The sequence below is a fragment of the Glossina fuscipes genome, unplaced genomic scaffold, assembly GCF_014805625.2.
Source record: "Glossina fuscipes isolate IAEA_lab_2018 unplaced genomic scaffold, Yale_Gfus_2 0, whole genome shotgun sequence".
In the NCBI taxonomy this organism is placed as follows: Eukaryota; Metazoa; Arthropoda; class Insecta; order Diptera; family Glossinidae; genus Glossina; species Glossina fuscipes.
In genome coordinates, this window is record NW_023998414.1 from 8,742,257 (window position 1) to 8,759,349 (window position 17,093).

At 31.9% G+C, this 17,093-nt stretch overlaps 1 protein-coding gene across 5 annotated transcripts in view; it reads right to left on the minus strand.

Moving 5' to 3' along the window:
* The window catches only part of LOC119644668, a 207,260-nt gene that overhangs the window by 77,764 nt on the left and 112,403 nt on the right, over positions 1-17,093 (minus strand). For 3 of the 5 annotated variants that reach the window (XM_038044335.1, XM_038044336.1, XM_038044334.1), the window contains exon 1: positions 1,995-2,336. The exons of 1 other annotated variant lie outside the window; for it this stretch is intronic. In XM_038044335.1, the coding sequence (XP_037900263.1) occupies positions 1,995-2,240 (246 nt within the window). In that variant the 5' untranslated portion in view covers positions 2,241-2,336. Of the gene's footprint in view, positions 1-1,994; positions 2,337-17,093 lie in introns of those variants that run through there. One more of the 5 variants, XM_038044337.1, reaches the window with a different exon arrangement.

Here is a 17,093-nt window from a genome sequence, read left to right on the forward strand (position 1 = left end):
TATAAAACATTAGGTTTTATGGCATATAAGGGCTTTTATGAAATGTAATGGTATCCCATGAATAGACCTATGTGGTCCAAATTCAGTAAGGTTGATCTCTTTATCAATTCATTATTGAAAATTAGACCTTTTCACCGTATGAAGATTGATTGCGTTTTCGTAGGAACGGTTATATAAGGGGGAGCTCAAAAACTTGCCCTAGCCGAATCAAATTTTTCCTACCGCTTCAGAATGTCGAAATATAATTACACCGCGAGTTTTGTCGATATATTTTAAAATATTTAAAATTTTTTACATATACCGACCATTCAAAATAAGGCGTTATATGGGAGGAAGTGATCGAAAAAGCGGATCGATTCGAACGATTTTAAGTAGCGTTCATCCTTGGATCAAAGCGTGACGATATGTACCAAATTTATATGGAAAGACCTGCAGACGGACGCACAGGCTTAGATCGATTCAGAAAATGACTTCAATTCAGAAAATAATAATGAATATATTTAAGGCCCTTTGCACGCTACATCCGTCCGCACAAAATCAATATATCCTGTAGCACAAGTGCTGTAGGATATAACATCTAAGAAACCTTACTTTTCTTTTAGCGGATCTATGATACCCAGGATGACAGATATTAAATGTAAGTAAGAAGAAGACAAATAATTGCGCCTATCAGTTTTATCAATTACATATCGTACAGTAAAGTTCATTAGTAAATTCAGTTTTGTAACTTTAATACAAGATTTTTACACAAGGTCTCCTCTTTCTTTAAGACTCACAAAATGCTTTGAGATAATCAATCATGTTTATAAAGTACTTCATGTATTCAAGGATGCCCATCTTTGAATGTTACAACAGGAACGGACAAATTAATATACCATTACTTTTACTGAGATGAGCATAAAAAAGAATAGATTCTGCAGGACGTCAAGTTTGACCTTAACTAACGATGACGACGAAAAGTATTCATTCGGTTTTATTTGCGATGAAGACTTAAAAAAATAAAAAAAAAAAAAAAAAGAAAGAAAAACGGGAGTTAAAAGTACCAAACAAAAAACAACAAGCAAATAAACTGTACTCACATAAAAACGAATCTTGGACACCATATAAATGAATTCATAGAAAGAATGAAAATAAATTCTTAAACTAATTGAAAACGAAAGTCTTGACCACCAGGAACAAAGGCTATCGGCTCTACTTTGGAGAAAAAATAAAAAAAAAAAAATAATATATTGAGTCTAGTAGGAGTTTTAGAAAAGTAATATATTAAATTAATATTTCAGAATGTCCATAGGATCAGCTGTTCCGAATGCGACTCTTCTAACGGAGAAAAAGTTTACACACAACATAGATCACGAAGCAAGTGCTTTATTATAAGAATTTGTTCACAATTGCAGATTGCAGAAGAGGATTCCTTTTCGATCCATTGGTATATTGCCATTATATAGCCAAAGCGAATTCTCGCAAAAGATTCTGAAATAGATTTTATCAATATTGGTTTGATGTGCTTCCGTTAATTTTTAATCAGCGAGTTCTACATACAATTGATAAAATAATCGGAGATACCGTGCACATGGAGACATCACATAACAATTTTCCACCTGGCATCCATTCAGCGTGTGCCGACACTAATCGTATGAAGCGGTCAAAGTTGCATTTTCGGCCCTTCATTACTTTTGTCGTTTATTTGAAGAAATCTGCTAATATAATAATTTTCTCTCTCTTTAACTCTCATTCCCAAACTATCTTGGAAGGTCCAGGTTTTCGAGACCTTTTCACTTGATGATTAGCTCCCAATTTCCCAATACACCGATATGACTACGTACGCAAAGCGTTTTCATTCTATCAGAGCATGTTGCGATGGTATTCCTTAATTTATTACGGCTTTTTTAACTAAATTCAATTCATTTCAAATTAGTTAAAACGTGGACCAATATTCATCATGAAATTTTATTAAGTAAAATGTTAACAATTAAATTTTGTTCTCAATTACTTACTGTTTGTGACAAATCTGATATGCATTGAGATCGAAAAAATAGACTCACATCCTTCAAATTTTGTCCACATAATTTGCACATGAAATTATTATTAGAAACAAAGCACCGACCGACCCGTGTTCGCACTTCTTCAACTTTGCGAACTCGCTTGCCAGCCAAGCCATGCTGTGCCGATTTGAGTGGCACATGTGGTACATGGCAAGTGTAATTTTTCGTAAGTACGCTGGGTGTGGCAGAACTTCCCATCCGATCGGGAACCGGGTGTCCTCGACAACTCTTGCAGCAAATGACATTTTCAGTCAATTCTGTAAAATGAAAACCCACAGTTAAGATATGATGAAGCAGCATCATCATAAACGTTTGAACGTGTTCGATGGACTTTGGCAGCAAATTTCTTCAAGTAAACATCAAAAGTAATGAATTTTGAGAGAAAAAGAATTTTGAGCGATCCATGATTAGCGCCGGCGTACGCTGAATAAGCCAGAAATATTAAATGGAAATGTGTTATTTTGTATAGAGGAAGGTCAAAACCGAACATCGAATTCCGCTGTTATGTACGCTGGTATTTCCCATTCTTTAATCATCTTTACGTGTAGAAGTCGCTGATTAAGATATTTGCAAACACCTAACAGTAAGTGAGATTATAATGAATCAAACCAGACCAAGTCGAATGATTCATTCCTCTCAATGTTATGTATTCTTGTATTTCTCGTATAAATAATACTCGGTCAGACGACTCTTTACCTTTACTTGCCTGACGCATTTGATTGAAACTTCGACTTATCCGACACAAACGATCTTCTATGGATGTTTCTTGTTGCTCTTAACAACTAAATATCTATTCGTCTTTGCTAAATAAGTGCATGTATATGTGTATTTCATCTTCATTCTATTGAACTTAGCTCAATTTAAAGTCGTGGTTAAAGTAAGAATTAAAAAAATTGAAGACTTTTTAAGTTAACATATTTGGAATTTGATATGTGAAGGAAGTGTGTGTTCCATGTTTACCTTATTACCTCAAAGCAAAGAAAATTTATTTACGAAATTTAATGCAATTTATTGAAAAACATTTAATACACAGTCGATGACCTTTTTAAATCACAAACAAGTTGTTGACGCATTAGTTTATTGTTTCTTTCACATACAACACGGGAATGGTTTATGTCCGATCAAAACGGGTGGAGAAAACGGGGGGGGGCAAGGAGAAATAAAAAAAGCAAAAAAGAAACTTTTTCGATCTGCTTTCGTCGCACCTTTTTCACTTTTATCACTTTGAAATGTTATCGATTTTATGATAATAAATATATATTACGGATAATTACATTTTTGTTTTTGTTTTTGTTTTTTTCCTTTTTTTTTTTTTTTTTGTCTTCATCCATATTATGTGGCGAAGTCTTCTTTTAGTTTTAAAACACATGTTTGCTGAAGACATTCGAGAAATAATAGTTCACTTAGGTTGAGTGCACACACAAATTCATATGCAAATAGTTTATACAAATTATTTAATTGTATTTATGATGTGATGATGCTGTTTTAAAAACATATGTATATATATGTATATATATATATATATATATATGCTCGCAATAGATTTTGCACATGAAATTGAAGATGCAAATGTGGTTAAAGAAAGATCTAAAGATAGTTTATTAAATATTCAAAAGCCAAATGGAAGGTTCCTCTTTACTTTTGTTTTTCTAGTGAGCTATGCAAACGTTTGGGCAGGTGAAGTAGAAGAGTGTAAATTTTAAAGTTTAATTTTGTTGTTGGCGAACGTAGACATAGCCACACACACACACACACACACACATATGGAGTGAGTGTAAAGGTGGGGAGAGGTATATATATATATATATATGTATATACATTTAGAGATATAAGCAAAACAATGAAACCAGGTCAAGTGAGGTGTCAGATGAAAGACAAAACCCAACTAAAACTTGTGGTGCTAAGAGAAGCCACATGAATATATATATATAGTTATATATATATATAACTCATACTATACTATGGGTGCACATACACTTACATATATGCATATATATGCTTTACGTAAAGGGACATGAATTATATAAATAACCCGAAGTATAAGTAGAAGAAAAATCATTTTTTAAGATCCGGACAAGATGACACTTCATATGAACATAAGTTTCTTGCTAAATCACATACGAATACGCTCACCTAACCTAACCATTGTACATATCTACATGGGTATGTTTAAATACGTACGTGTGTACATCATACAACAGTAAGAACATAACTAAAAAAATAAAAAAATAAATAAATAAAATAAAAAAAAAAAATTTTTTTTTTTTGTCTTAAAACTTGTCTACATATAAACACTTGTAAGCAAAAATGCTTACTTCTATATATTTATGTACACGTTACCAAGTGTACGCGTAACCTTAACGATTGGATAACCTGGCATATATGCGTGTGTAAGCATATATGGGAAAATCTTATACCATACATAGTATAGTTGAAAGGCGGTGGATTTTAATTTTAGTTGCTTACGCTTACAATCTTTAAAGTGGAAAACATAATGTTTAGGAGGTTATGCGCTGCGCGTGGAACGTATATAAATTATTGGAAAACATTTTGAAAATTTCACCCTTTTTTTTTGCCAAACAAAACAATGATGCATTTATGAAAGCTATAGAAAATCATGTCTTGATCTTTCCAGTGCAATACGCTTTTAAGGAGATCATTTACAGTTCTATTAAAAAAAAAAAAATAAATAAATAAAAAAAAAAATCAATGAAATTTTTCACTTACTCTACTCGTTTCACATTTCGTTAATGTTAACGTTAATGTAAACGCTAGTCATATGATTTTGCTTTAGCAATTTAGCCAAGCAATGTTTTCAACTGATCAACGCATAATGCATGCCCAGCACATGACGCAAACATCGTGTTTCTCACTTTAAAAAAGTTGGAATTTTTATGAACAATATCAGAAGTTTGCTAAGGAAGAATGAGAGAGAGAGGACTAAAGCCTCCTTGCATTAATCGCGGTGCAATGTGCATTTTTATGCACAAATACACACATATAAACACATACATTTATGCATAGCCATGTAAACAGTTGCACACCAGCAATTACTCCAGATATATATATATATATATACATATATATATATACACATATGTATATATTTAATGTACATATGTAAAAGGGGGGATGGAGTAAAAAAAAAAAAAAAAAAACCATAGCGTAAAAAATGCTAACAAACAATTCAACGAACATTTAAATGAGTTTTCGTTTCTTTTTAACATTTTGGCTTTTTTTTTTTGTTCTCTTCTTTTTTTGTTTTTCAATTTTAAATTAAGAAATTTTGCCATAGAGGCATCATTCTACAGATGTTAGATAAAATGAAATAAACACACAAAACAAACGAAGCAAAAAGCCTACATACCCATATACCTTAAGTCGAAATATAAATATCAACGATGCTTACCATCTTGATATTGAATCGGTTGCCTTCCTATTCCTTAAATGAAGAACGAAATTTTTAAATGGTTAAATTCATGGGCTTATCCTACATTGATCTCGATTTTGTATAATGTAAAGTTACATTTGAAAGAGTTCGTCGTAAATATTTATATTTTGAATGTTTCCTTTCTAATATTGTTAAGAGGTTATAACTTAAATGGATTCATAATAGCCATATTAAATTGATACCGATCTAAATGCATTGGCATCATACAACAAAAAAAAAAAAAAACACGTCTATATCTCTTTGTATATTATAATGCTTTCCGTCGAAAAATGAGTGCATGTATATGGGTGCTTACACCCTACGCCAATTATGGATATATACAACTTTTATTACATCATTCATTTTTCAAATTGAATTTGGTCTGTCTGTGTGTCTTTTTCTCCATATCTATCTATGTATTACTTTGTGTTCACATGAGGTCTGTTCTTTTTTTTTTTTTTTCCTTTCAATTTCATCAGTCAAACTCACTAAATAATGCTAGGTAATATTCATTATATATCGTTTGTTAGTTTTCATGATAGTCGATGAATATTATAATACGCGTATCCGGAAATACGGACCGATTTTTGCATTTTTTCTCGCTTTGGATGGCTTTTGCGCGGTTGCTGTCCACTTGACCGACCACCAATTTGACTCTCGACTGCAGTAACAAATTCATGTTTCATCCATTGTCATATCTCGCTTTCTCGCGGACACATACTAAATACACTGCATTCCGATATCGTTAAGCTGGCTTCTTGTCTCATGTAACTTTCGTTGTCTGTCTTCGAAAACGAATTTATTCACTTTTTCTTTGTGCTCTCTGAAACAACCGTCGTCTTGGGGCAACCAGAGGATTCGACATCAGCATTTAATTAGGAAACTAGTTCTGTACCATATGTCTCGACGGACACAACTTGTCAAGCTACTGCTTTGCTTAAGCGGCATATTTTCCCATTTAGGAGCAACGCCGCCTGATCAGCACAAGAGAAAGGTATTTTCTAATAGTTTTGAAAATTGCAAAACTAATATCAACAACACAAACAAGTGTAACTTGTGAACTAATGGTTGGTACGTGATGAAATTTTGACTCAGTTCAGCTGACGGATGGATTCGTGAATAACGGCGCGAACCTTTATATGTAATCCTATGAAATTATTGACTGATGTATTAGATCACTGCTTATTTCAGGGACCGTAATTTTAATATATCGAAAAATAAAAGTCATATCTGTTGCGTAGCTTATTATGCAATTAACTTATATTAAATTTCATATGTATATGCATACATATTACATATATTCATTTGTCGCAATCACCCAACAGATGCATACGTTTGCTGATACGTTAATCAAAGTTTTTAAATGGATATCAAAACATATCTGCTCAATGCAAAAACAAAAAATAAATAAATATATAAATTTTAAAATAACGGTACTTTGAAATACATATCACGCAAGTCACATCAATTTTTTTTAGTATAAATAAAACGTTCTAAGCGAGAAACTCAAAATTTAAAACTCAATGACATATATATATATATATATATATATATATATATCACTCTATAAAGAAAAGAGGTTTGTGATATTACAAAAAATTTCTATCTTTATATTTTTATTCATTAAACTTTTTATCGCTAATGCTTTTCGTTCCGTTTTTTGTCTTAGGCTCAGAATTTTTTCTTTTTCTTTATTACAGTTTTTTAGCAGAGATTCAAAATTTGAATTACAGAGGCTAAACGGAGCGATTAAATATTTAATTTTGTAGTAAAATTAAAGCATCGTCTCCAACTCAAACAATTACTATTATTATCATTATTTTTTTTTTTTTTTTTTTTTTTTTTTTATAGCCTCCATAGAAAGTGGAAAAAAATAGTAAATAGAGAACTCTGTCGCGTCAGAGATATCGCCACCTGTCGTGTGCTATTAAAAAAAAAAAATTAGTAAAAAAACAAAAATCGGAAGAAAACAAAAGTTTGGCATATGTGCTCTAGGCTGATGTTCACCGACCACATCAGAAAATGGCCTTGACCCTCTCACAATAACAAACAATGAGCAAGAATCTTTAGTTTCTAATTAATGGCAGATACTTGGATACTTGTGTGTGGAACTATTGGCACAAATATCTCAAGTTTACAAATCAAGAACAAGTGAGAACATTACAGTCGAGCAAAGCTCACCAAGGCATACTTTTCGTGGAAGCTCGCACCGTTACATATTTTAGTATTTCTCATTTGTCGCCATCACAAGAAACTACGAATTGAATTCTAATGCCTGATAAGAGCTTGCTTATCATGAGAGACTTTCGTTTATGATGCGGTCTAAGAAAGAGAATCAATGTAATCCTAACTCCACGCGCTTAATTATTGCGTTACATTGTTGCTATGGCCTGATTTTCATCAACTAAACTATCAAAAATTAGCTCTTTTCGGTGTATTGGAGGATGTCAAAGACGTTTGACCGGATGTGATCCAAATTTAGCAAATTTCACTAACTAGTTAGGGATCTCGTTATTTTTCACCTAACTACAAATTATTCTTTGCCACGATATAAGGGCGTGCTTTCTATGAAAACCTCCGTACAAGACGTAGTCTAAACATGGACCTATATGATGCAAATGCTTTACAGTGACTTACAATTAATTTAACTGAAGAAATAAATTCAACGGTTAAAGTCTTAAAATACTAGCGTCTGAGAGCATCGAAGAATCTACCGTAGCATTTGGGCTTTGAACCCACGACCATTGATTTGCTAGTCGAGATTCTTTTTCTGCTCGGTTACTAAGGCGGATACGTCTTACATGCTTGTCATTTTACGCATCACCGAAGGATAGACGGTAAATGTATTTTGTTAAAACGCCCGAAAGGAAACGTTAGAGATCTCTCAAAAAGTATATATATATATATTTTTGATCAGCATCGTACTTAAATCAATTTAAGCATCTGTCCGCCTGTATGTCAGTCCATCTGTATAATGTCTGTTGTAAACATTCTCTTGGCCGCAAAAATGAAGCTTTCAACTTCTAATGTAACAAAGACATATGAAGTTCTTGCACGCAGATCGGTACTGAAAATGGGCTAAAACGGTCGAAAGGCACGCCCACGTAAAATGAGAACACCTCTGTTTTTCAAAGGGAATGAAAAATTGGTTTTTGGCGCATTACTCATAAACGATAGCAAATAAATGTACAAATATGTGAACGCATAGCATCTGTGCACAAAAATGGGATACATTGACCACGCCTACCCCAATATTTTAGTATATCAAAATTTAATTCAAATATTCCGCAGAGTACACTTTCAAATTCTGAATGCATCTAAGCATGTCCGTATATTCGTCTGCCCGTCTGTCCGTCTGTCCGTAATTTTTTTTACAAAAGTGACTAATTGATGCTTAAAAAATTCATTTTTTCCAAATTATCAAACAATATAGATTTCTTTTATCAAAAACAAACGCCAAAAGGATCGTTAACGAATGATATCAAAGTGCGGTCACTAAAAAACGGGACTAGTTTTTATAAGTGCAGATATTAAACAAAATGAAAAGAAATTATTAATGTTTGCGACTTGAAATAATCAAAATGGATACATGGCTGTTCTTGTAGAATATCTCTATTTTTTTAACTTGGCCTCTCTTGTCATACCGCTCTAGATATTATAACTATTTTCCAACTAAAACAGCAAGCCTTGGTTATTGTTGTTGCTTGAAATTAATATTATTAACGAACGTTTAGAGTAACACTTAACACCGTAAGGCTGTTATTATCATCATTATTATTATTATTATTTGAGCAAAGGGCGGAATACAAGTAATATACGTTTAGGTTGGACGGCAAAATTTTATATATAACTTCGAATGGCTTTAAAACAACTTTACCTGTCTTATCAAGTGTGCTGTAGTGTTATTGTTAGTTGAATCGTTGGCCTTTACTTTGAGCTAATATTATAATATTCGTTATTAAATAGTTGCTAACTGAAGATAAGAAAGTATATGTATATAGTTGTCCAGCTTACAAATTATACCGCCTAAGTGATAAGTGAAATAATACAACAACGTAAATGACAACAACAACAACAACAACAACAACAACATTAACACTATTTAGACAGTAATTGCAAAAGCGAAAATTTTTCACTTTTCTTTCTTTTTTTTTTTTTTGCTGATTTTTCTATTCTGTTTTCTTCTTTAACTCCGACCATCCACTTTACCACGTTACACTAAGTGATTATAGTGAAAATTGTTTTGTTCCACTACAACTAAACAAACGCAAAAAATTTCAATGTTAAAGTCTACTACTGCTGCTTTTATCGTTGTTGCTGTCGTTGTTGCCTGCGACTGTTGTTGATTATGGTGATTGTGTGGGTTTGACTACTATTTTATACTTAAATTGGAAAAACAACCAATTATCGGATAAAAGAGCAGAAAACACACTAAGGCAAATTTTTGCAAAGACGTTATTGCTAAACACAAGCCAAACTCGTTAAGTGGAAATGAAGTTAACACAATATATATATATATATATATATATATATATATACAGGAACAGAGTGTTTAACCCTTCCTCTACTGCAGCTGTAGTGTATGATGTTTAAAGAAATTGGTGTTTAAAAGGAAATTTTTATTAAATAGAAAAGAAAAGAAAATAGAACAATAAAAGTAAGAAGAGATACAAAACAAAAAAAAACAGGAAGAAATATTGCTTTATAGTAAAAAAGAAAATAAAATAAAATAAAACTTTTTGGCAATATTCAGATGTACGGAACAGACGGAAAAATTTCATTTATATCTGCATATATAAATAGATATAAAAAATTCTGCTTCCTTTTCCTTAAAAGTTGATGTTTTTGTCAAGTAATGTTTTCCAAACAACCGAATGAATTTATATGCGTATGCGTACACATAGATGCATATGTGTGTGTGATATGATGTGTGTGTGTGTGTGTGTTTGTGTGTTTGCATACAAGCATTTTCAAAATCTTTCTTGTTCTACCGGAGCTCTAAACAAGGCAGCAGCATAGCTTTAACATACTCAGTAGAAAAAAAAAAACTGGATACTTCTAAATACAAAGCATAGCGTGTAACGGAGTGCGTTGGCATTTCCATAATAATATCAAAATGTGTAAAAGAAAATTTTTTTTTCATTTTTTCATTTTTTCATTTTTTTTTTTTTTTTTTTATATAATTTTTTTACCTTTTATTTCCCTTTGTTATGTACGAGAAAATGATTTTATGAATGTCACGAAATTATGAACGAGAAAAAGAACGAGAGAGGGAATAATAATATCTATAAGATATTATTTACAACGTGTGCACTTAAAAGACCAAAAAGAGGAAAAAAATGGAGAAGAAATGCTATATTGTCTACAACAATGTATATATATATATATATATATATATGAAATAAAAAAATGAAAATAAATGAAAAAAATTGCTGAAGAAGAACACACAGCAGACGGAAACGAGTAACACTTTGATTTTGTTTATCGCTTTATAGTTAAATTTAATGAGGCGTATAAAGTAATCTAAAAAGAAAAAGCAAAAAAAAAATAAAATAAATATATATACATATATATATATATATATAATAAAGCCAGAAAGCAGTATAAGAGAAAACTTGATGGCGATCAGATACATAAGAGAAAGCAACGATTGCAAAGAACGCTAATGCATGCATAAGCATTTATGATAAACATAAATATAAACATAGTTAGTTCACGGCTTGATTTCAAATAAATATGTGAAAATATGTACGAAAAAAACTGCATATATGTACATATGCATATATACGTACGCATTATAGCCAGATTATTAAGATTTCATCGGAGGAATGGAATAACATTTCACTTGAACACCTATATGAAGTGTGCCCCCAAAAGAAAAGCAAGCTTTTATTTCTCCCGCAAAACATTTATTTCTTCATATCTATGTATTTTGTCCGCGTCCAAGTAATCCCCCAAAGATATAATATAATTGTGCCAGCTCTTGTTCGAATACTCGAAAAATTTTCTAATATAGGCTTTGACGAGTCTTTTCAATTTTGGGAACAGAGAAAACTTCTAGGGGGCCTAGTCAAAGTGGAGGCTAAGGCATGAATACAGTGTTGTGTCTGGTTAAAAAATTATGAACAAGCAATGACGTTTCACAATTTCAGACGTTTTCTTCGTATTACTTTAAGCGAAAAGTAGTATTCCTCATTGACCGTACGACCTTCTGGCTAGAACTCACAATGCACCACGCCACTGTAATCGAAGAAGAGAATAAGGAAAACCTTCACATTTCGCTGCTTTTTTCGGTCTTGGCTCTTTTTAGCCACTTTCATTGTGATAAATGGCTTTTGCTTTGACCTCATAAACACATATCTATGTTTCACGACCACTTATGGCTCTTTCGCGCAAATCTCCGTCGTTGTTAACGTCATTCAAAAATTCCTTCTCCACGAGTGATTCGAAGATTCTTTACAGCAATTTTCTTCATTGGTCCGACGTTTTCGTCGGTGGTTCTCGGCCTACCGTGAAGGTGGTTGTGCCACTTATAAACATTAGGCTCACTTAAAGTCACAGTCAACATCTTAAGTAAGTTGGGGCTCTTGGCTTTACTTTTCACCAAAAACTGAATGCAAATCAATCGAATCACTTTTTTCCCTAACAAAAGTCGCTAAGCACACGAAAGCCCGCTTAACCTTTATCTCTGTGAAAAAACAAGCGAAAGATGCAAATTGGCTGATAATGTGAACATATGTCGGGGAGATGTGTACCAGTAGAATAAAAATAAAAATTAAAAAATGGAATATATATGCATATATATATATATATATGTATATACTTATACATTACTACTACTATTACTTTTCTTTTTTGTAAAGGAGTTGAAATATTTGCATTTTGTGTGTTAACTTGGTCGAAATGCTATAAAATTTTGATTCATTTCGTTTGAAGGTTGGCGCTATCTGCCTATCATATAGATTCGTCAATAGTCATCCTGCAGCTATATGTCATTCTACGATCTTATTGAGGGCTATTATTCATCTCATATTTAGGTGGTCAATATATATCTAATAAAATCTTATATTACAGCCTGCCGAACAAGTAACAATACGTCTAATAGACAAATTTTAAGGCAATTTTACTTGTAATCCCTTACAATGACAGGCTGACAGGCGTTTGTTCTGCTAAGAGAGTTTGAGTTGACTAAAGAAAGAAAAAAAAAAAAAAAAAAAAAAAATTAAATTATATAAGAAGGATAAAAACGTGATTGCCTACAATTGCCGACGTACCGTAGATAACGATATAAGTATTTTTTTTATTTTTTTTTAATATTTGATTACACTTAAATATGTGCAATCGTGTACAGCATGAAAATTGTAAAATTTTACCGATAATTTCCCTTATTGCACATATCAGCTTTAGAAAAAAAAAAAAACTACACAGCTGTTTACAACTTTGACAAAAATTTTAATTTAAGAGTAAAAGCTTAAATTATAAATATTTGATTATGTCCATCGAAAAGGGTGCAGTGATCTTGTCAAGTAATCGTAATATGGAGATTTGTAAACTGTCAACCTAATTAAAACTATCGCGAGTTGAGAAAGTTAAAGCAAATTTATAATTGAAAATGTGTGTTTTTTTCTCGCTACATAACCTTAGCTTTTTTAAAAGATAATAATTGATTTCTTATCGTAAACAAAATAAAGCTCAGTATTTTTTAGTTAGTCAGTTAGTTATAATGCCTACATTTTCAGGACGTTTGCTATGGCAAGAATTCAAGATCTACAATATAATAAATTCGACATCTATTTGGAAAAAAAAAAATCATGTAAGGGGGTAACACCACTGTAAATTTGTAAAAAAAAAATTTTTTTTTTTTTTTTCTTAATAAATGGTTTGAACGTTCTAGCAGATGTGGAAAACAAATCATCACCCGCAACAAATTTCTGGCTTGGAATTGCGGGATCTTCCGTAAGCAAAATGTCTTGGACATAAGGACTGACAATGTTGTTTACAATTTTTATGCGAGTATAACTGGTTTTCTAAAAGTCGTTAAAGCATTGAAAATGGATGTTGGTATTCAATCATAAAATTCGCATATTCCAGCCGATGCTAATCGGATGGGGAAAGCTGCAAAGCGATCGAGATATGTTTCCCTCTCACATAACAAGAACATCTATTATCATGATGTACAGTTTAGCCCAGAGAATACGGCAATCAAAGAAAATGTAATCTTTATACCCTTTAATCATAGTATTTTTTTTCAAATGTTTTGCTCTAGATATTTAACATGATCACGCCTTCTTTAGTTGTTTATATGAAATATATGCACAATGACCTTCATTGAAGACTTTTCAACAGTTCGATTTTGTTTTTTGCTATATAAAATCTTGTATCATTTTAAGAAAATCACCATTTATGAATCGAGCATATGCGTTGCTTCCACCACATGCCATTGCGGAATGGAGGTCATATATGATTGTTTGTTTATGCCTTATAATCTCAGTCGCTAGTTATGCCCATCGCATACGGTACGCTTCAAATCTAGACAACTTTTATAAGCTTAATTGCATTCGCCTTCCCAGGTCAATTATCGGTATTGAAAGCAATGCGTGTCATAAAAATCACATACGCACCTTTTACGAAAAATTGATAAATGTTTACAAATGAAATTCTGAAGTAGGAATGATTTGTCAACAACCATATCCTACAATAGCAAAAACGTTTAAAAAAAAAAAACCCTCACACGAAACTTTCAAGGCATTGCTTAACTTGCATAGCAGAACAGATGTTTATATAAAGTTTTGTACAAATATTTAAAACAGAAATCGGATGCTGCTTTCTGTGCCATAGTTGGAGAATTTTGCATTACATCTTTATAGAATTATTAGAGATCGCAGATATGTGAACGTCCATGCACGACGTGAAAAAACATTTTTGCATTTGTTCTTATAAAATATGTGTGATGAAGAGATTTTTTTTTTTTTCCAAATCTGGTATATTTACACATTTATCTTTCAACGTTTCACATGGAATCCCAGGACGCTTTCGCTTATCATAATATTCATTCTCTTGTTATTTTGATTTAATTTTTGCATTTCACCGTTCATAAGAGGTTGACATTCACGTATATTTATGTATAATGGTATTTGTATGTATAACATTATATGTATGTAAACATTTACACATGAATTATTTTAACTTTTTGATTGAATGTTAACGAACGAATCAGGTTATAATAGTTCAAGTGTAATAAATTGACAAACAATTTATCAAAAAACGTATATATACATAAGCGTACATATTTCTGTATACATTATATGTAAATGTATATACATTTATATATAATATATGTATATAATAAATGTATGCATATAATAACCCTATTGCTATATATATGTATATATATATATATATATATATATATATATATATATATATGCATACACTTATATGTTGATCAATAATTTTCGGGAAAAAAATAATAATTTTGCCAGTTTTCTTACAAAATTTTTTTCTTTTTTATTGATTCTATTGAATTTTTCTCCACGTTTTTTATCTACAACTTAAAATGCATAGTCGTAACAGGCTTAATGAATTGAAAGATGAACTCAATTAAGGCGATAGTCATCACCAGACTTTCGTGAATGGAAAGATTCATTAAATAAGGAAACATTCTAGTCTTCCTCAACAATTATAAAATCAGTCCAACGCTTCTTTAACATTTCTCTTTGCCTCTTTTTCCGATCCAACTTCTAAGAGCCCACTAAAATACATTTTAGTGTTATTCAATTCAATGTTGATTCGTGCCTTTTAAGAACACCCGGTACACGTGTGAAGAAAAATTTTTGTCATAGCCCGAATAATGAATGCATTGGCTTTTGATGCCCTTAGAAGGCTAGCTATCTTTTTCAAAGTAATTTTTTTTTTTTGGCTACCAGCAATGGTCGAAACCGAAAGGCGCGCTTTCATAGAGAAAAGTTACCGCTACTTAACCATACAATGTTTAAGCAAGTGTTTTTAAAGCGATTTCAATGACACAGTTTATCACCAGAAATCCACGTTCGGTCAAGAGTTGTGTGTATCGAAAGTGTTGCATCACTAAAACCACTGTAGCTGGTCAAGTAATGACCGAAAGGACATGAAATTATGTAAGTTATTTCACTTTTACATATATTTGAAGCAAGCATTACAATGTGTATTTCGTTGTTTGAAGCGATGTGTATATGTTGGTCGCGGAAATTATTGATCAAGTAGCTGGTAAAATAAGTTAAATATATTTAAAATTGTTTACTTTACATAAAAGAAAAAAGCAAAACAATTTAGATTTGAGATATTTTACAATTCGTTTCCAATTCTACATATGTTAGAAAATCAATAAACTGTCAAAAATAATTGTGAATCACTTTAGCCTACATACCATGTCATACCTGCTTGGTTTACAAGTGTACAAAATATGATTCAGTTCAATTTCTATAAAAATTGTCAGAATTGGACAAAAGCAGAAAGGTATTAGAGAAATTTTATAGAAAGAATTATTTGAAAATTTCAATAAAAAAACTAAGAAGACACATATTCATATACAATTTCCTAAAATGCCTGTCATCCGGTCTTTGCAAATAATATATGATAGTCGTAAGGTTTTTTAATCGTAATATATATTATATTTTTATACTTCAGATCGAAATCCATTTATTGACGAAAAGCTTATATATAATTTCCTGCAAATTTTGCCAAGTTGAGCTTCAATTAGTATGCATATAAACAAAGCCGATTAGACTAGTCGATGGATGGGCCGGGGGGATGAGCATACAAAAGAAAGTGGTTGAATGGGCGGAGAGAGATGTCAGCAAAGAGAACGATATAGAAAGAGACGGACAAACGGACAGATGGAAAAGCAAGTAGATAGATAGAAAAACCTACAAGTGGACCAACATGATGGACCTATAAATGTCTGAATAAATGAAAAAGTGGAAAAACAGTGAAATTCACGAAGAGAGCAAAATGGGAAATGCACATGAGCAGATGACCAAGCCAAGGTAAAATATCATAATTGAACGGACACAGACGGATCAATTAACCGATCGAGAGCAATAAATATATGTGAAGAGGGACAGGTGTCTGTTGAGGGATCCAACCCCGCTGATGTTATGAGCTTTCCTATCGTCTTTTTTGCAATTTGATTAAGATGTTGAAGTGCTTTTACCAGATTTCGTCCATGTCGTCCTCACTGCTACCTATGGTAATAATATAATAGTTTCATGTTACACATAAAATGTTTAAAACTAAAAGGAATTAAAATTTTTCTATAATTCTCTCTCTCTCTCTCTCTCTCTCTCTCTCTCTATCTCTCTCTCTCTCTCTTTCTCTCTCTCTCTCTCTTTCTCTCTCTCTCTAAGCAGCAAAATGCTATCATGCAAACTTTTTTGGGTTTTTATTGACAAACGCATTATTGCACATTGTACATATTATATAATTGCTTAGTAGTATTGAAGGCTATAACATTAGTAGCTATATTAATAATAGTATTAGCGTTAATAGTAATAGAGTAGTAGTAGCAACCGTAGTAATAGTAGTGGTAGTAACAGTAATAGTTTAGTAACAATAGTAGTAGCAATAGTAGTGGTAGTGGGAGT